Source organism: Haemorhous mexicanus, chromosome 3 (assembly GCF_027477595.1).
Source record: "Haemorhous mexicanus isolate bHaeMex1 chromosome 3, bHaeMex1.pri, whole genome shotgun sequence".
NCBI lineage: Eukaryota > Metazoa > Chordata > Aves > Passeriformes > Fringillidae > Haemorhous > Haemorhous mexicanus.
In genome coordinates, this window is record NC_082343.1 from 39,347,585 (window position 1) to 39,367,784 (window position 20,200).

Consider the following 20,200-nt stretch of genomic DNA (forward strand, 5'->3'; position numbering starts at 1 on the left):
CCTGTCAGGGAAGAAAATGCCACTTGTTACTATCTAAAAGATCCGCAGTGACACATTAGAGGGAGAGCTTGGGGCTAATGACACCAAGGTTGTGTTCAATCCCCATACGGGCTATTCACTTAAGAGCCTGACTCGACAGGCCTTGTGGGTCCCTTCCAACTCAGAATATTCTGTGATTCTCTGAATTCCATCTGGAGTTCAGGGAGGATTGCATACAATGTAGTCCTAGGGAAAGAATGAGGGCCAGCATCCAGGCACAGAAGAATCTTGCTCAAAGTGCAGAGGTTTAACATTTTTATTAGAACAAGCAGTAAACAAAATTTCCTAAGTATAAAATGTAGATCTTTTCTAGTTCTTGAGTCCTTCTCCCAGATAGAAGAGTCACAGCATGAAGGGCAGATCAAGATTCTTCTCACCGGTGCCAAAGTAGACGTAGCCGAATTGCTTGGTCATAGGGACATGGTAGAATGTCAGTCCCAGCCACAGCAGGCTCCGCAGCACCACCACACTGCCTCCCTTCTCCAGCTGGATACTCCAGGAGCCTGTGAGAAGATGTGCAAGTGAATCACTGGAAAAGAGAAAGAGGCAGCACTCCTGCAGCAAGTTAACCTAAGCTGAGAGAAGGGCTGCCATGGGTTCTGCCTGACCCATTAACAGTGCACAAGGCTACACTGGGGTTTGTGACACCTGAAAGGAGGAAAGTCGGGGAGAACATAAACCTCGATGCCCTGTTTTCCTTTTGTTGGTTCAGCACTGCAGGCTGCCCTCGTTTCCAGATGTCTGTCTGGGTTCACATGGTAGCATATTCCCATGGCTATGGTGGTGATGTTGTATGCGTCACAGGAAGGGACCCTCAAGCTCCAGACTGGTATAGCTGATCCCCAGGAGAGGCTGCAGCTATTCTTGGCTGTATCTGAGTGGGCAGCATTTACTCCAACAAGCTCTGCCACCTACTTGGTGTAGCTAATAGCTGTAGAGAGCCAAGATGAGCTATAGCAATCCTGCATGGGAATGAAATTTGTCCTTAAAATAAACTTGTAGCATTAGTAGTGGGAAGAGAAAGAAGGTGCTTTCCTCCTTCAGGGAAGACTGGTTTCTCTGATGCAGCAATTGGAAAAAAAATGAGAGAATGAAAAGTAGGGTATTTCCTATCTGAGAAATATATGGAAAAGGTTAATTCTCTTCAGTCTTTCTTGGCTCCACTGTTGAAGAGGATGTGCGTGGTAGGGGCAAAGGGATTAGTTTCCACATTAATTTTGTTTTGGCTCCACAGAAGAGGTTCAGAGCCAGTGTGAAAATGCAGTTTCTTCTGGATACAAGGAGCTCAGAGCCTCTGAGTATTTATTTTGCATCTGACATGACAGCTTGGGAATTGTGCCAGAGGGAGGGGGCTGAAGCATCAGCTTGGATTCAGTGCCGGAGGGCAAGGAGCTGCCAGGAGAAGAAAATACCAACTTCAGCACCAAATCAGTAATACCTAGAGACTGCAATGTAGGGAAGAAGGGTCCTCCTGAATCTCTATCTAAAAAAAACAGGAGCAGGCCCAAATTAAAAAAATGTGGTTGGAACTGTCAGGCTACCACTGGCCTAGAGTCAAGCAGTCATCTTATCTGTACCCAAAGCCAAAATCTGCCAATTCCAGAATAAGCAGAAAGCACATAATGTGTTGGGCTATTTAGGCACTATTCATCTTTGTAGATAATTTTAGGCTCATTAATTTTAGGCTCATCAATTTATGCTATGATTCATGCTTACTCATGTCACGGTTAGCCTGGGGAAGGGCTTCTGTGATTGCTGTCAGCTGCGTGTCCTCCCGCTCCCACTCACTCGTGACTCTTGGCCAATTTTAGTCACATCCAACAAAGGGCTGAAGGACTTTAACACCCCAGGTTCCTACAGCAGGTCTCCCTGGGATGTGACCCAAGGGCTGACTGCAGCTCCTGGAGCTTTGGTCTGCCAGCAGCTGCAAGGAAGCACAGGCTGTCAGGCCTGCCTGGCAGCCACGAGGCAGCGGGTAGCTGGGCAGTCCGCGTCCGTGCAGCCTTGGGCTCTTGTGTGCTCCCTCACAGTAGATGTTGTCTCACATGCAGTTCATGGCAAACTACAGTAGCTGAGGGAATGAGGGAAGTTGAGAGGAAATGTTAATGTGGTGGCTACAGAATCAGAAAGGAGCAATACAACTCAAAACCCTGTAAAACCAGATGTTGAATTGTGCTGCTCTCCTGTTACCTAGCTCTTTGCTTCGTATTTCTGTACTTCTCAAAAGTTTCTTGGCCATCACTGTTTCCTCTACCTCTTTCAGTAGCAAGTTCCACATGTTTTTTATAATACGCAAGTTTTGTGTCATCTCTGATCTGCTACCTTTCAAAGTACCCTCTTCAGTCATGTGCAAATGTGGAAGTCAGTGAACAGCAAGAATACCTACCTCCTTTCTGATAGATTGACTTGAGCTGCTGGACAGAAGTACAAAACAGACATTCACAGTCAGGAGATTTCTGCTGTGGAGAACTTATTTCTGACTCACTCTCCTCCATATTTCCACTAAAGACAAACAATTAGGGTTGCAGTAAAGTAGAGGACTACTTCATATCAGACAGTCAATACAGGTGTGTGCCATCTTTTCACTTCCTTGCACTGTGACATTCTTTACACAAGTCCTAGGTACAACATGAGCTAATATCTTCACAAGCAGTGGTTTCACATACAAGGCAACCTCAATCTCCCATCCAGTCTCTCCAGTCTCTCCACTCATATGGACACAAACTGGCCTGGATCTTTTTCATACCTGGAATAAAAATGCCTATTATGGTTCAGCCACTGGGTTTACAAGTCCCGACTGAGGGGATCTGCACGTTCTTAAGAAATTCCATCACTTGGATAGCATAGAAACCTAGACGAGGAACACTCCCCTACAAGGCAGATCATCCAGTGATTGAAGCACCACAGCCATTTGCTGTCAAAGGACAAGCTTTCAGTTTCTTGAACTTTGTCTCTGAAAGTTTCCAGCATTTGCTAGTGACAGCATGACCATGTGTAGGAGTGTTGATCAACAAGTAGCAGGCAAATAGGTCTGAATGTAATAGTGACAAGTAACTCTCAATTTCTCCTTTGAATGATTGCTCCCAGCTCATGGTTCTTCAGCTTGAATTTGTATAAATGACCTACAAATCTTTCCTACAAATACTGTGGTGCTTTACACACTGGATTGTGGGGAAGAGGATGATGACATGCCGTAAACTTTTCCTAAAGTTTCTCTGACAAAAAGATAATGCAATAAGGAACTCTCATTGTCTTTGATTTAGGACCAGTACTCCGAGAAGCAAGTCTGTCAAGAATAGGACTATGCCTTTCCTTGCTGGGTGGTGAAAACCTTTAGGGATTATCTAATCTGTAAATGCCTCTCAACATGCTGGAAGCATCTAACAAACTGGGTGCATGTGATAGCTTGTTTATATATGTTCACCTACACAGATGAACCCTCTGCACCAAACCATTTTTACAGAGCAAAAAGAAATGCCTGGAGCATGACAACTGGGAAAGGTAAGAGGGAAAATGGGGTTTTCAATGCTCTTAGGAACTGTATCTGGATTTAGACATCTTTTTGTTGGATAAATTCACTGAGAAGGTAGAGTAAATCAAGTTCAAAATAATTAAATGCCCATATCTGTGCTCTGGAGCAATAGAGTACATGGATCCATGATCTCCTCAGAACATTTACCCATTGACACACAGGCTTATCAATCTCAGCAGAGTATTCATCAGCAGTTAACTCCACTTATCAAAGGAACTTCCCATGCGCCTGCACACCTGGCAGAAATGGACAGATACAATCGAAGAGGGCTCCATTCACTTTCACAGTACATCTCTGAAGGCTGTGATGTATAGTTTCTGCATTTCCCTGTCATCTGTCCAAGATGCCAACTCTCAAAGAGCTTGAATTTGTCATTTCATAAATGTGAGACCTTTGGGGGATATTAATTATTATTGTTATACTTTCCAGCTCCTTTCTGGCCCTTCAGTCTGCTTGTAGTTCTACACAAATATGAACGGTAAAGTTTTGCTGATGCTGCATAAGCCTTCCTGTGAAGTGAGGGCCTGAACAAAACCAGGCAGGTTACGTAAGGGCAATCCCATCTGGACCAGCACAACATAGGTTGAGCACAGGAAAAAATTACAACAAGCTGTCTAGAATGGTCATGTCATTTTCACTGCATCCTGTTTTCAGCCAGAATGATGATTAATCCTAGAGCTGCTCTTTATTCTGCAGAGCCAAAGAGTAGCAGCAGTGCCACCTTCCACCTTCTACTAACTGGATCACTAGAGACATTTTTCTGTCCTAATCATCAAAGGTGATTTTTTCAGTATACTTTTCCAGACTGGACTTTTGCAATACACAAAACCCATATAGAAACTGCATTCGATACACAATGCTGGTGTATCTTCTAAGAAGAGAAATTAAAATTCTGAAACCTCTTTGGGTTCTTTAGACTTTTTCATAAAGAGAGAAAAATTAGAACCTGTTATCTCTTTTATTTTTCCCCATACCTCACCACATCAGCTGTATTTGAGGAAATGCTGCATAAAACAAAATTTGAACTTGTGAGACATGGAGAAAATTGTTCTCTGAGAAAGATACAGGACACTTGTCTTCTATGACAGCTCAAAGCTCACAATACTCAAACAATATGCTTTTTTTGGGGAGGGCCCACCTTTCTCGTTGGAATTTGAAATATTGATGTCATAAATCACTCCAGAAAGTAACTAATGAACAGTATGTAATAATAGCTTAAAATAAATATGCCAACTTTTCTTCCTTAAGAGAAAGTCTAAGAAATGCATTTAATAATGCAATATAAAAAGGAATGAGAACTATGAAAATTAAATGCTACTTTTATCCTTTCTCTTTTTCTCTCTTTTGTTTTTTAAACTTCTGTGCTATTACAGATGGTTGTTGGGGTAAAACCATCACATAGATAGCTTCAGGTCTCTATTACTATAAAAATGTAGAATCAGGCTTCTGGGTCCAAATCCTTTCCATCACTGGCTGAGAATATTCCATGGCAGTCCCTGTGTCAGACAATATGCCTCTTACTGAGAGACTGGGAAGCTCAAACCATCAATCTGTAAGGTACACCAAGATTCCTAGATAAAAGTTGTCAAGAAAAAAAGATTTTAAAATATTATTATTTGCACTGGAGAGAATACAACTAAAACTAAGAGACAGCAAGTTACGGTTGGATTTCCTAGACTTAAATACCGATTTTAACTTGCATCTCCATGTGTGCTGTATCTCTAAATCAGGCAGCAGAGTTAACTGCATACATCATGTAAAGCTTACTGAGGTGCAGGGAACTGGTCGTTACTCTCACACAAGAGATTCCTACCAGTAACACTGCTCTGGTGAGGTTCCCAAAGTTCAAAATACATTTCTTAAAAGAGCAAATTAATATTTAAGCTGCACCCAGCAAATTTAAGGAAGCCAAGCAGGCTTTCTGTGCTGAAAGCATTGCCTGTTGCTGCTCCAGAAGGGAAGGGAGGGAGCTGCTGTGTGGGAGGAAAGAGCATGGGAAAAGTATCCGCTGGATGAAGATCTGGAGCTTCCTATTCCCTCTTTGGATCAGGCTCCAGCCTCCACCCCTCCAAACACAGGCAGGAATTCTGAGGAGTTCCTTACATCTTTCCCAAACAAGAAAGTGCTTTGAAGATCCTGATGCTCACCCCGTGTTAAACCACTGCCTTTTTTATGGCCCTTCAACAGCTGCCAGAACACCAGGGCTGAATTTCAAAAGTCAACCTCTTTCTCAGCTTCTTCTTCCTTTCCAGTCGCCAATAGAAATCCCTGTCTCATCCCCCACGTCTGCCTCAGCTATGGGCTGAATCTTGTAATCCACAGAAGCAATAGGGTGCGTGAGACATAAGCTTTTAAACAAAACTCTTCCAAGAGGGCTGTTTGCAGAAGAACTTTCCTGCTGTAACTGGTCCACTTGCAGTATGACCTCTCATAACACTGCTGCTTTGGAGGTGATTCAGCAATGCCTCATTTCAGTGCAAGCTTGAGAAGAAACAGCTTTAAGAGCTAGACAGCCTGATAGAGAGGCTCCACATTGCAAAAGCTCGCAGAGGGTCATAAAAGTGACATTATCAATTCTTCTTCAAAGGAGGAAATGTCTCAAGGGAAAAGCAGCCACAGCGCGGTTGCACTTACCATTAACACATTATGCTGCCACAAGAGCAGGTTACAACATCTATTGCTGCAGTTAGTCCTGAATGAGAGTGAAGTATGGAGTCACAGGACAAATATTAACACCCAGAGGGGCAACATAACCATTTCCCTCTGCAAAAGCAGCCACTGCTTGGCTGCATGACCCCAAGCACTTAGAGCTGACAAAGCCTCACTACACCCGTGGGATTTAGCTGCCATTTCCCTCCAACAGAAAATCCTACACACGGAAGAGCTTCCTACTTCTAATTTGTTGTCTGTAGGGAACAAAGACAAATTGCAAACCAGAGCAGCTGTTAGGAAAGGTCACCGTGCTTTGGCTCTCAGTAAATTGTGCCACACCGACTTTTCACGCACAGCCTACCAGCCATAAGGACACATCCAAACAGTCCTATGTGGGGCCCAAACTCCTTCGTGCCACTTACTGGCTGCAAACTAAATCTCTTCCATTTGCTTGACACACCACCTGCACCCCATATGTTAACACTGCTGTCAATATTTCCAATTCCCCATATAACTATTTAATAATAATTAAATAAAAACACAGACTGGTTGCAGGTTCAGTACTATTTTTAAAAGCCTCCAGAGCCAAGAAAGCACAGCTTACAGTCAGATGCTGCCAAGTGGCTCTTGCATGGTCCTAATGCCTGCCATGTCCTTGACACACAAATACCACCATGCCCAAAACCCAAAGTTAAAATGGTCCTACTTTAGAGGTTTTTCCTCTCCATTATCCTCTCCCACTGGGCGTGCCTCTGCAGTAGAAATTATTTTGACAGGCCCAGGCCTTCTATTTACACATGAAGAACCTGTTTCCTGCTGACAAGGAAGACCCAGGCATTGCAGTGCTGTACCAGATACAAGGTATTCAGGTACCTCCAAGTAAAAATGAAATTCAGGCCTAAATGATATTTAGACATCTGAGAGTGCTGCTTAATCCAGCTGAAGCAGCCTCTGCCCTCAAACCCTTATTCCCACCCTCATCATTCTTCCGTCATAGAGACCACAACAGAGTTTATTTACTGCTTAGTGAGTCAGGTAGGGGAAATAATCTGGCTGAAAAATATACTAGAGAGAAATAATATTATTTTTCCAGCTGGAATCTGCACAGCCAGCAATGCCAACACAAAAGAAGGGGCAATACACAGAAATAAATGAGCACCAGAGGATGGGAAGGACTGAAAAAGCTACCACTGAAGTAATACACATCAAATTAGAGCCTCCCTTATAGCCCTCTTAGTTTGCCCTTTAGTCCTAAATCCACCTGATAAAACAAATCAAAACGAAACAAAAAGATTCTGCTTAAGAGAAGGATGTAGACTGCACAGAAAGCATTAGAATAAAGACTTGGAATAGGGCTGTGCACTAGAGGAAACAGCAAGACCATATGAAATCAAAACTTATAAGTAGGAAAAACTGATTAAAATCCATGCTATTTGTATTCTGACAACTACAGTACAGATCACTGAATCTTGGGTTTTCTATAGTAAATTTAGAAACCTTTTGGAGTGGCAAATCACCTCCTTCCAAAGCACTAGTTTATGCTGGGTCTCATCACACTCCATATTTCTTGTTCAGCTGGTCGCTGTGGAAACGTTTTAGGAGCGTGCCAGGAGTCACGTAGCATCTACCTGGGGAGCCCCTGCATTAATCCGTCACCTTCGTGGGTTTCTCTGAGCCCATTGGTTGGTGGGAAGAAAAAGGAGTCTCTCGCCCCTCCCTGCTCTGAATGAAAGACGCTTCCTCTAAATCTTGCTACAGGATTTCAGGCTCAATTCAGCTTCTTTGGGGCTTTTGTCACCAAACAAATGTGATGTCTTTGAAAGAAAGATTAACAGTTTGATGAAAGGATGCAATGGGCAGCTTTGTTCTAGCCTGCTTCCCCTAGAGCTTTTGGTCACTGTCACTTTCTTACCCACGGGAGAATATCTGTCTGACTCTCAGAGGAGATTATGGCCACCTTGTAAGATTTTTCCTCTCCTGGTAACAAAGCACTGGCCACTTTGAGGAGGTGATAATGATGAACAGGGGCTGGATTAGGGGCAAAGAACCTCACATTGATCTCTGAATTCTGAGAAAACACAAAGGAGTCGATGCTGGGATTCAAAACCCACCAAATGCTTAGAGCACATCTAGTTTGCTCTCCTGCAGGAGGGGCAAGTCCACAAGCCCTGCCAGTCCCCCAGTTGTAATTCTTACCTCATCATCAAATTAGCAAGGCTAGTTAAAAGACCTTGGGATGAGGAACAGATGGCACGGATTATAAACTGTTGATGTTTTTGTACTAAACTAGATACGAATTCTGGACCAAATTACCCGAAGAGTTTACCAGTTTCTGAGAATAATGCCACACTGAGCATTTCCACATAGTACAGTGCAGTGCTAATTCTGAACACTAAAGGCTAAGCATCTTTTAATGCCTGTGATAGCCTAGCTATTTTTGCTCAGCATAACTGCTGTACAAATATACCCAAAGAAGAACTGTCACTTGTCCTTTTCCCTTTACACACTGCCACACACCCCTTCAGCATGCAGATTTTCAATCCATATGATATTTGTGTACAGTAAAAAAAAGATGATGCTAACTGGCTTCTTCCTTTCAAAAGCCCTGTGGCCAAATGGGCAGCAAACAGCAAAGCAAAGCTATACACAGGGCTGGCACCAATGCCAATGACTGCACAGGCAGGAGCTGCCACTCCTTGGAGCCCCTTCAGAAACAGATCACTCCTGTTCTGACTTCAGTGACACACAAACTTTCCTAGGACTTCCCCCACAAGTAATTTTTCATCATTCCCTAGAGAAAAGGGAGACTGATGTGGTGATAAACCTGCAGCTTCTGGTTCTATAAGGCTTTACCAGCATTTCCATGATTAGCAAGAAGTTCATCTCCTTTTTATGTCAAAGGAACCAGGAGCTTAAATTGAAGACAGGGTGGGTCATGATTTCTTTCACTGAGGAGAATAAAAACTTTTAAATAAAACCCTTTTCAACCCTGGAAAGTTACTACAAAAACTCTGCTTCTGTCCTCATTCTTTCCCTACAGCAGTCTGGAGGGTGAAGGACTCCACCACAGCTTTCAGTTGATGGGCAGCCCTGCTCCAGTATAAACTCATCCAAGGTCTGACTAAACAAGAGCCTGAGGTGACATAGACCTAGGACCCAAAAGCAGTGAATACGCTGCTTTATTACCCATAGACACAAAGCCCAAGGCAAACAGACTCCTTTCCAGTAATCAAAGCAGACCATGATCAGCCAGTCAGAAGCTCTAATACTAGCTGGCCCAGGAGTCCTCCTACCGTGCTGCCACATGACAGGTTTCAGTCTGATCTTGAACTCCTGCTGAGCAGGCAGCACCCCAGCTTGCAGGAGGGATAGCATCTTGTCTTGCTCCCAGGCAACTTTCTTGGGTCACTGCAGGAATGGCCTTAACAGCCTCTACACATCACTGGTAAAAATTAAGAGTGACCCTTCTTTTGAAGAATGTAGGGGATATGCTTATATATTGTGTATGTCCATTTATATGCATGTGGTCTCTAAGGATGCTGAGAAAGCCATTGAAAAGCTTAGTGACCATCCCAGAAATTGGCTAACCTTGAAAGGGAGAGAATATCTTCTCTATACCTACAGTTCAGGAGGCCAGTATGCCACACACAGTCTGGAAACTCAGGACATACCTTTTCCTTGATTTGATGCTGCTCTTGGTGATTTTCTTTCTCATTTTACTTTTTTGTGGTTTCCTTTTCTGTGCTCAGCACTGACAATGCTGGCACCATAGTGCACCCTGCTGGAAGGCAGCAGCTAGAGTCATCCTGGAATTATTCCTAGGGATGGCCGACTTCAGTTAGAACAGAGAAATTCAGGTACCAATGCTTTTACTAACAATCCACTAAGCCAGCTACTGGGTTCGATTTTCAGATCAGAAATCCTACTGTTCTGATGCACACTCATCTGGTTTTCTCATTCTCAAACACTGTATTTTAAAGCTTGTTTGTCAAAACTACTTGTATTAATGTCACGTAACTCCATGGGATTCTGTAGCTCAGTTTCACACATTCACCAAGCCTGAGGATCACATCTCCTAACGAGGAATGAGGATAGCTGTGAGCCATGCTAGGTATTTCAGTCTACATTTTCGCTACCTCTTTTTGTCCTTGCAAACATCAAGTACTGCCCTCTCATTTATTATGAGTCTTTTAGTTTGGATTTCAGTGAGACAGCTTGAAAAGCCTTGTCCCCGTGTGGCTCTTGGCAGGCTAAGGAGTAAAGTGCTCTTGCTCTCAGCTTTCACAGAGCTGGGGAGGTGCTGCTTATTGTTAAGCAATGAAAGGGGAGGGCTCAGGTCACATCTGCGAAATGTTAGTGGAGAAGGGAGGCTGGGTGAAAGTAGGTGGCCAGCACAGCACAGCACAGCACTTCGCTGGATTTTGCAAAGCCACTAGGGAGATAGGCAGCCATTTGTCTTAGAGCCCTGATAAAGGGCCCTTGCCTCTGGTGGCTGGCTGGGGGCTGTAAATACCTCTGCAGACACAGACTCTTCAAATGGCTGGAGACCGAGGCTGATAGGGGAATAATCGCCTTGAAGGGAGGAGGGAGGGGGGAGGGGGATCGAAAGCAAGTTAATTAGCTGTGTTAATGTATGGAGATAAAGCAGGGTCGTGCCTCCTGGCCTTCTTCCTTCCTGCACCCTGACTTTTGGGACAGCCATGACGGGGCTACCAAAATGGCCCTTGAGAGCAGCCAAGGAAACTATCTGCCACTTAGAAACGAAGCCCCTCTATCTTCAAGGACCCATTAGGCACCAGCTTTTGCTAAAGCGATAAAGACCGTGCTAATGAACCTCAGATGACAGGAGGTTACTGTGCTAACCGAGGCTTCTGTTCAGCAAGCTTACAGAAAAGCTCGTGCTCAAAGTTTTCAGCCAGAGAAATGGCCACAAATCTCTTTGTAGTGTTGTAAAAGGAGTGCTCCAAAACCACTGCACTTTTGGGTGAAGAAAAAGCTACAATCCAAGCAGCTGTCACTTTCTCCACAGTCAAATGGTAAAGGAGCTGGAATGATCTTCTGTCTAGGCACGTCTACCCTACCTTCATCTTGAAATGGCAAGTAGACAAGACTCACAGATTCACCCTGCCACTGTGTACCCATTTTGACTGATGCTATAAAATCTCTCCCAGGAATAAAGATCCACAATGGCAGTAAGTCAGACTCTCCTCAGCCCTCTTTTGAGCCCTCACATATCATAGTTCAGAAAGCAATGCCAGCTGAAATGAGCTGACTTGCACTTGGAACCCACGGTCACCTTTGTGTTACTTGTCACTGACAATGAAGAAGTCCAAGCTGAACATCACCCTCCATGGCTGCCATCAAGTTTATGGCCAGGCATACCAGGAATCTGGACTCCTACAAACCACTGCCCATTAAACTGAAGTCACTTACACATATCTGGGACTATCAACTTGTATTTGCATTTGACTGAAACACAATTCCCAGGAAGACATCCAGCGTGATGTTAAGATGCCAAGAGACATAGGCTCATCCATTACCCTTGCTAACTGGTAATCTTTTCACTCTTAGAAATTGTATCTCATTGTTCATTTTAGTTCTGGATATAATTTTTAGCTGCTGATTCCTGTTTTGCCTTTCTCTGCTGTAATAAATAGATCTTCAGTACCTAATACTTAAACTCCACAGAGTATTTACACAGCGTAATACAGCCATTCACACAGGCTTTTCCTCAAGATAAACAGATTGAACTGTTTATGTCTCTCACCAGCCCTTGAATAATTTTGTGACTCTTTTCTGCAACTCTCCGGTTTTGCAATGTGCAGTAATCCAGTTATGATTCCACTAACTGTATGTGCAAAAGTAAAGTCACCCCCCTGTTCCTGCTTGCTACACCCTTATTTATGTATCTGCAGATCAAGTTACCCTTTTAAGTCTCAGGATCAGCCTGGGAGGTGATGTTCAGTGGGTTGTGCCTGGATTTCCTTTCAGAGCCACAGATTCTAGAATACAATTCCCAAAGTCTGACTTACAGTCCTTACTTTCCTCATGTGACTTTGCAAAATGTACTGTATTAAGTAAGCCCAGTTTTCCAGATGTCTGTATCCATCCTGCCTTGTCATTATTTGTCTCTCCACCAATCCTTTATTTTTAGATCATTTATAAATAAGTTGAAGGATATCAATATTGGCACTGGTCCCTTTCTGACCTCTCCTAGAAATACACCCATTCACTGAATTCTGAATCACAGCTGCTGAGGAAGATTAAATTCAGGGGAAGAATTCTGCAATGCCAAGATTTATTAAAGATTATTATGCCACAAGTCTCCTGAGATAATGATTTCAGAAGTAACTGATCTGACTCTGCCATTTTAATGTTTTTGATCCACAGTAAATGTTGTTTAAATCTACCCTCCCTTAGCAAACAGTCTGAAAACTGTCTGAAACAGTACTTTGTCTTTGCTTGATGCAAGTCCATATTCTTTCCAAAAAGAAACCAGAAAAAAATCAAGCTGTTCTGCCCTTCCACATGCTCATCAGCCTTTTTACCATCACCATTTAGTGACAGTTTCCAGTACCTTTTCTATGCTTTTTTTTCTTCTCAATATAGTTTGAAAAAATATCTGCCTTACCACTGTCACGGACTACTCTAGTTATTCTGGCTCCCTTTGTCATTCTCTACTCATTATAAATTCCAACTTATATCAGTCATTAATCATTCCAAACCTTCTGTGTTTCCTTTTATGTGTCTTTTTTTATTCTAATTTCTACTCTTCATCTACAAGTGAACTGTGGTAAGTTTTCAGCCAAAAGCAGCTATTTACTGACTGGGGGTCATGACTTTTGAAGAAAGTCTTCTCATATAAATCCTATTTCCACTCATATCTTTTCCTATCTAGACATACCTCCCCACCTACATGAGTTTTTAGCAGTGTTCTGTTGGTGTCCTTTATCTCCATATCAAAGTGATCTCATTCAGTAATCTGTAACAAACCCTCAGAGTCAAGTTATTGCTTTTCTGAATTGCAGTTTGAAAGTGCCAAAGACCTGAATTCTCCATCTCTTGTCTCACTTCCTTCCAAGCTTTCCATTCTACACTCCTTCCTCAGGCTTTCACTCATCCCCTTTCTTTGTCCTTGCAGAAAGGGACACAGACTGATCTGATACCAGGGCACACTGAGATCAACCTTCCCCCTCCATTTTCACTTCCCCCATTATTATAAGTGCCTGAAATGTGTCTATTATTTCATATCTTCACAACATTAAGTCATCAAGTGAAAATGTTGTAGGCATGCTAGGAATTATTGCTATTTGCTTTGCCATTCCATTATCTACAAGCAGATGTAAAACTGCCACAGCCCTAGTTCCTGAAATACTATGCCCAGGGTTCCAAACTCCATGCAGCAGAAAGGACAACTCTGGCAATGTGCCAGGAGCTGAAAGGCCACATCTAATTGTGCATAAAGTTGAGCAGATTGTCTGCTTAGACTAGAGCAAACAAGCTTATCTTTAATGCAGACATATGGCCAGCAAAACCTACAGATCCCAGCATGCAACGTTCTGGCCAGCTGGCCATTTGGATCAGGATTAAGCATTACATGATCTGATACTGTGGTAACAGAAGATCTGTATCACAATCCCTCCATGTTCATGCTCTTGAGACAAGGTTCTCATTTCCCACTTTTCTCTAGAATAATTTTTAAATATGCATTAAAAAAAAAAAATAAAAGCTAAGTCAGTCACTTCTCTGTGGGAGCTGAGACACCAAGAAATAAACAGACAGAATGATTAAAGGAGGAGCAGAAACATATTCTGAACTTTTAAAGTGCACAGATAACCTGATAGACACACAAACAGAATCTGGAACCTGCAAACACCACAGATACCACTGGTAAAGATAAGAATGCCAGACAGTTTTGTTACAAAACTCCAGGTTTTCCAATTTTGCACTAAACTCTGCTTTTACCATTGTTGCCTTTATTCAACCCAGTTTTAACTTCCTTTCTTCCCACCTCTCAGCTGTCATATAAAATGTTCTCTCTGCCTCCAACTTTCCATTCTGTAAGACACCTCTGCTCTCCTATGATGACACACCATATATCTTACGACAGTTACCCCCTTGACAGCCATCACAGATGCTAAGGCTCCAATTAATAGAGAAAACTATTCCAACAGAGTTGTTACTTTTAGACAGGTTAAAATCAGCCCTTAATCTCTCAGTTCTGTTCTTTAGGTCTTTTTAGATGCTAGGGGAATTTAGCCAATGCAGGCTGGGAGCGTCACTCCAATATCACCCCCAAATCACTTATTATGTATTTATTGAAAAAAAGAGGCAATTCTAGCTTCAGTCACAATTCTAGATGCAATAAATTTGAGAATTCCTACTTCTGCTCTGACAATAACTGTTCAAGACAGGATCTAACCAGGAAAGGCAAGAAAAGCTTCAGGTCAAAATGAGGAGATTTGCCAGAGCTATGAACAACATGTCAGTAAATAGAAAAAGATGGTCCTTTTCTGTCAGGACCATCATGCACTGTCAGAGCTCAAGGAAAGTAATCTGAGAACCAGAGTTTGAGTATCTCACAACCAGGAGTGAATCTGGCAAAGCCATGCTGATAAAATCAGCAGAAAGCCTGTGTCTGTCCTGCGTTTCCCCCCCCCCCTCACATTTTCACAAGCAACCAGTACTTTTAGGCAAACTGAATGCTAGGGTTGACCTTTCTTTAATGTCAGAGCTCCTATCTGCATGTGATAGAATGCAATTAGAGAGGCTACATGCCTTGCTGATCCTGTAACCAAATCCTGTCTTACCTCTCCCACCTCCTTCACCTCATCCCCGAATTCAGGACAGAGCAGGCAGAGCTGCACAGGCACCATGAAGAATCTTCCCTTGCATTAAGAAGCACTCAGCTGCACTTTACCTCAGGTAATCTTTCAGAGGCAATTTTTTTAAGGATACTGAAATCTACACTAAAAGCAACATCCACCTGGGAAGGGGCTAAAGGTTCATGCTTACACATACATCAATCTGCCACAGGAACACAGTCACAACAGCGGCACAGCTGAGCCCCACTTTCTACCTGCTACCAGGTAAAATACAGCTACAAGTCAAGTTTGATTTGAAGACTTTGACTAAGCCACCATCTTCATGTCTAACGCATGGTGTGTCTCCCTACCATGAGGAAGGGAGGAAAAAAGAGGGGGGAGCATTGGGAAGGCAAACAGTAGCAAAACCTGAACTACCATACAAAACTGCAGCTAAAATTTTCTTAGGAGCTATCTAGGATCTAATCCCTCTTGCAAGTCTACTTTAAATCAAAAGGGCCACCTCAATTTGCCAGTGTATGTAAAAATGTGCAGTCTGTCCAGACTACACCTCTGGAAAACAGCTGCATAAGGACACTCCCAGTAAGTTGAAGAGTAGTTTAGATTTTAGCAGTTTATGCTCTGTCAAAAATGTTCAGAATTCAGGCAGGAGCTCACATTCCCAGGTTTTTTTTGCCAAAGGGACGATTGGGAGGAGGGGGTAAGAAGAGAGAGGAAGGGAGGGAGAGAGAATCTGAAAAGTTATTTACAACACTGGCAATTCACTGTCCATCCACACAATTCCATCTGACACAGTCACCTAGTATCCTATCCTACTACTCCTCGTCAGGAATAAAATAAAAAATCTAAGTTTGAATTGTTTCCCTAGAATCTCCCTAGACAGAGGACATGAAAACACTTGGTCCAATCCAAAAAATTGCAGCAAATCAGCAAAACCAGTCAGAAACAAATAACAAGCCGCTCCCATCTCTTTAGAGAAATATCTTGCCAGAGGGATCCCTAGAAGAGACTTTAAATATATTTGCAGTTGTCCAGCAAAACAGCAGAGATGTAAACTGAAGATACAATCCAGTATGCCTGTATTTTTTTATCCTTTCACAGTGTATAATCCTGCCACAGGGCAGACTATTCCAACAAAGTTTATCCAAGGAACATTTGAATTCAGCCTCTTTGAGATATCAGCTTGGTGTTAATGAGAGCCCATTTAGATAAAGAAGAGAAATACTGGGTGGAACAAGAGGTGTGAAATACTTCAAACCACATAAATTCTCTCTATCACTGGTGGAGTTATCTCCCCCAATAGGGTCACCAGTTGTCACAGGCTTTACAGGAGTCAGGAGAGAATATGGCACTGAGGCAGAGTGTGGCCAGACCTGTTGAGAGGATGTGACAGCCCTGGTACACTTACATCTTTCGTTTTAAGCGTGTAGAATTGCTTAAAACAGGAAGTACCTCCAATATTTAGTAAAGGATAAAGTTCCTTTACAGAGTCACAGAAGCTTCCCACACCACTTCTACAGTAACCCACGCCAGTCCCCTCAGTGCTTCCTAGGCTACTCAAACTTCCCTATTGCCTTCCCTCTCACTGCATCTGTTGATTTTGCTACCTTTACCTTGTGGGATATCATGCTCCAAAGAATTTAGAAAGTCCGTGGATGGGTCCAGGTCAGCCTTTTCCAGCAGGGTTTTATTCTTCAGGTTAGCAGGCTCAGTGAAATGGAAATAGGAACTTAACTTTTTTGCCTCCACCAAAGACAGACCTGCGAACAGCCATTGGTGAACATTACTACAGACATGAATGAACTAGGGTAACATTCACTCTACTATCTAGTATCTAGTATAAAATTGTTTCTCTAATGCCCACGGCCCAGAACAGAATCACAATCTTTCTCCAATAGACTCCACAGAAGGCTTGTCAGAAACAGGTGTCAGCACTCCCTGCTATGCATTGGAGACCGTACTGACTGCAGCCCCAGATAACCAATGGGTACTGACTTGAGGACAACTTTCTGTGCCCATTTGGCCATATCCTCTATCTAAATGAACAATTCACTACTTCTGCAATTGCTAAACACTGCCATAAACTACCATTTATACAGACAAATTACTCAGTTTAATGACTCAGAACTATTAATGACTCTTTTCCCACCTTCCAGAGTTGAATCATACACCTGAACATTAGTGGCACTGGATTTTCTCCTCCCTGTTCATCTTATCCCAGAGGAAAAAAAAAAACAATTGAAATAAAAACATCAGTCACAGAAAGTCATCTTAATTTACAGCCTTTATGATCAAAGTACAGTTGATCCTGATAAAGACAATCAGAATTTACCTTCAAAGTGTCTGTTTTCATGCACAGACCCAAGAGGAGTCTTCACAAATGCCCCCCGGGGGACGATACCAACTGCTCTGTCTATCTGTTCTATCGTAGCTATGAGCCGGGCCTCCTCCTTGATCACAGGCTTTAAAGAAAAATAGGGACATTTTACAGGCAGGGCTTTCTGTGTTTTCATTTCTGAAAGTGAACTTGAGGTGACACAATGGACTTATCATCTTGGAGTCCAATGGCACTAAGAGGACCTCAAAAGACATTTCATAGCATAGGACTGAAAACATGGTTAGAAGCAGACAGTTTAGACTCACCAGAGATCTAACTATCCATCCCTTCATCTGTTCTTTCCTCCCTCTCAATTCACCTACTTATGACTTACATATTCATTTATAAAGAATGCTGTCTGCAGTTACTATTAAAACTTCAGAAACCGCAGTGAGGAGCTATACCAGTCATGCATAATAAAGCATGTTTACTATTTCTGAGGCCTGTTGAACTTCAGCACAAACTGTAGAGTTCAATCAAGAAGCTGTTGCTACACAATGACAGTGAGGAATTACAGAGAGAGTTACAGAATGTTCTGAGTTGGAAGGGACCCATAGGAATCATCAAATTCAACTCTTAAGTGAACAGTCCATACAGTGATTGAAACTGCAACTTTGGTGTTACAAGCACTGCGCTCTAACCAAGAGGAAATTGTGTATCCTTTGCCTGACCACACGCTCATGCTGCTCTTTAGGAGCGAGAAGCCACCGCCTGCGCAGTGTGAGGGGCGCAAATATAGCGAAGAGAGTTCGAAAACGTTTTGCTTTATTTACCTCCTTACCACTCTGAACCAGTCTTGCAGCAGCTTCTGCGTTTATCTCAGCCAAGCTGTACTCAAAAGAAGGATCCCCCTGAAAGCGGCCCTTCACCTCCTCAGCCAGTGCAAGCATCTCCTCGGTGGCTGGCGTCAGAAGGCTCCAGTCCAAGCAGTTCAAGCTGCCAACGACAAGCACGACTCAGGGCCGAGCCCCCTAAAGAACAGGGCTCGAGGAAACTTCGCCAGGCCCCTGAGGGCATTCCCTGAGACTCCCTCCCCAGATCCAGACAGCACCCCCGACCCGCAGAGCCCCAGAGCGGCCCGGCCGGTCCCTCTCCCCGGTCGGCCCCCGCACCTGTACAGGCGGCTGCGGGGCGCGGCGCGGTCGGGGCCCAGCCCCTGGGCGATGTAGTAGACGCCGCGCACGCCCTGGATGCAGCCCCAGAACCAGACCCGCTCGAAGCGGTAGTCGCGCTGCACCAGCGGCAGCGAGGCGGCCAGCGCTGCCCGCAGCTCCGGGCTGAGCCCCGCGCCGCCGCCCGCCACCAGCGACAGCGCCGCGGGCAGCGACAGCGCCTCCATCGGCTCCGCGTCCCCGTTGCCCGGAGACCGCGGCCCGCCCGCCCGGCCCGGGTCACCCCGCGCTTCCGCCGCAGCAGCCACGGACGAGGCGGGCGGCGCCGGAGGTGCCGTGCTCAGCCCGCCCCGCCCGGGACACAGAGACGCTGACGAGCAGCATCCCAGTAAGGATGCGGTCATGGGTGTCTGCCTGCGCTGTGTTCCTCAGTTTCCGGAGGCCTAAATCCAAAGCCAAGTCCAAAATGCAGGCGGGCGTACAGTTGTATCGCGCCTTCACCGGGATACCTCAAAGGGCTTTCATTTGCTTTATTCTTACATGGACAGCAGGGAAAAATAACCCCTTCTGAAGCTCACTGCTTACAATGTCACTCTTACAGATCCTGAGGAGGGCCATGAAATTTATAAGAGGATTGAAACACTCCCTCCCCGAAGAAGACAGGCTGAGAAAGTTGGGACTCTTCAGCTTGGAGAAGGTTTTATGGAGACTTCATAGCAACCTTCCACTACCAACAGGGAAACCAGAGAAAGACTCTTCATCTGGAACTGTAGTGATAGGATAAGGAGTGTCAGGTACAAACTGAAAGAGACAGAATTTAGGTTAGATATTAGGAAGAAATTTTTACTGTGAGCATGGTGAGACACTGGAACAAGTTGCCCAGGGAGGCTGTGGAAGCCCCCAAGCCCTGATAGTGTTGGATAAGGTTGGGTAAGGCCTTGAGCAACCTGGTCTAGTGGGAGATGCCCCTGCCCATAGCAGAGAGTGTTGGGACTAGATGAGCTTTAAGGTCCGTTCCAATCCCTTAACATTTCATGATTCTGTGATCTTATCTAGCTCATGTACCTCTATAAATAAATGGCTTATTTATAAATTACAGCATTTGGATTGCTCTTTGGCAGCTCATTTTGCTGAATCACAGACATGCAGGAAACAGCTCCTGCCCTAAAAATCTTGCCGTCTGGCTTAACACAAAATACAATAAATAAGTAATGAGATTGTGCAGCTGCTTAGACAAATAGAATTTATGTTTGACGTCTTCAGGAAATTTAAGCCTTTATATATGTGTGTTATATAAATAAATATGTGCATGCACTTACATTTAAATCCATTGTAAAGTCATAAATTCTTTCGTTTTCATCTGTTTCCTGTTCACTTCTAAGGAAAACACTGATCCCGGGACCGCTGCCTGTAACAGTTGTCACCTGATTTTTTGTCAAGTGAGATGTTTAATGGGCTGTACAGCACACAGGCTGACCCATTAGCTTTACTTACCCTGTACAAAAGGCAACTCAGATTCCTGCAGATTAACCACCTTCTCTTTGACGGGAATCGGGCAGAACACACAGGAGTGACCGCAGAATTTTTGTCCCCGCTGCCACCTACCTGTGCCTGATTTGCTCAGTGGAATAGGGATTTTCAGGCTTTGTAGACTCATTTAATC

General features: G+C 43.9%; 1 protein-coding gene across 1 annotated transcript; it reads right to left on the minus strand.

Moving 5' to 3' along the window:
• Positions 1-281: 281 nt before the first annotated feature.
• RSPH9 (radial spoke head component 9) lies at positions 282-18,764 on the minus strand. Its single transcript, XM_059841443.1, has 5 exons — positions 18,538-18,764; positions 18,199-18,361; positions 17,381-17,510; positions 16,662-16,808; positions 282-542 (listed from the first exon to the last, which is right to left on the minus strand). Exons 1-5 carry the CDS (start codon positions 18,762-18,764, stop codon positions 382-384), a joined length of 828 nt encoding a protein of 275 aa, XP_059697426.1. The 3' UTR covers positions 282-381.
• Positions 18,765-20,200: the final 1,436 nt, after the last annotated feature.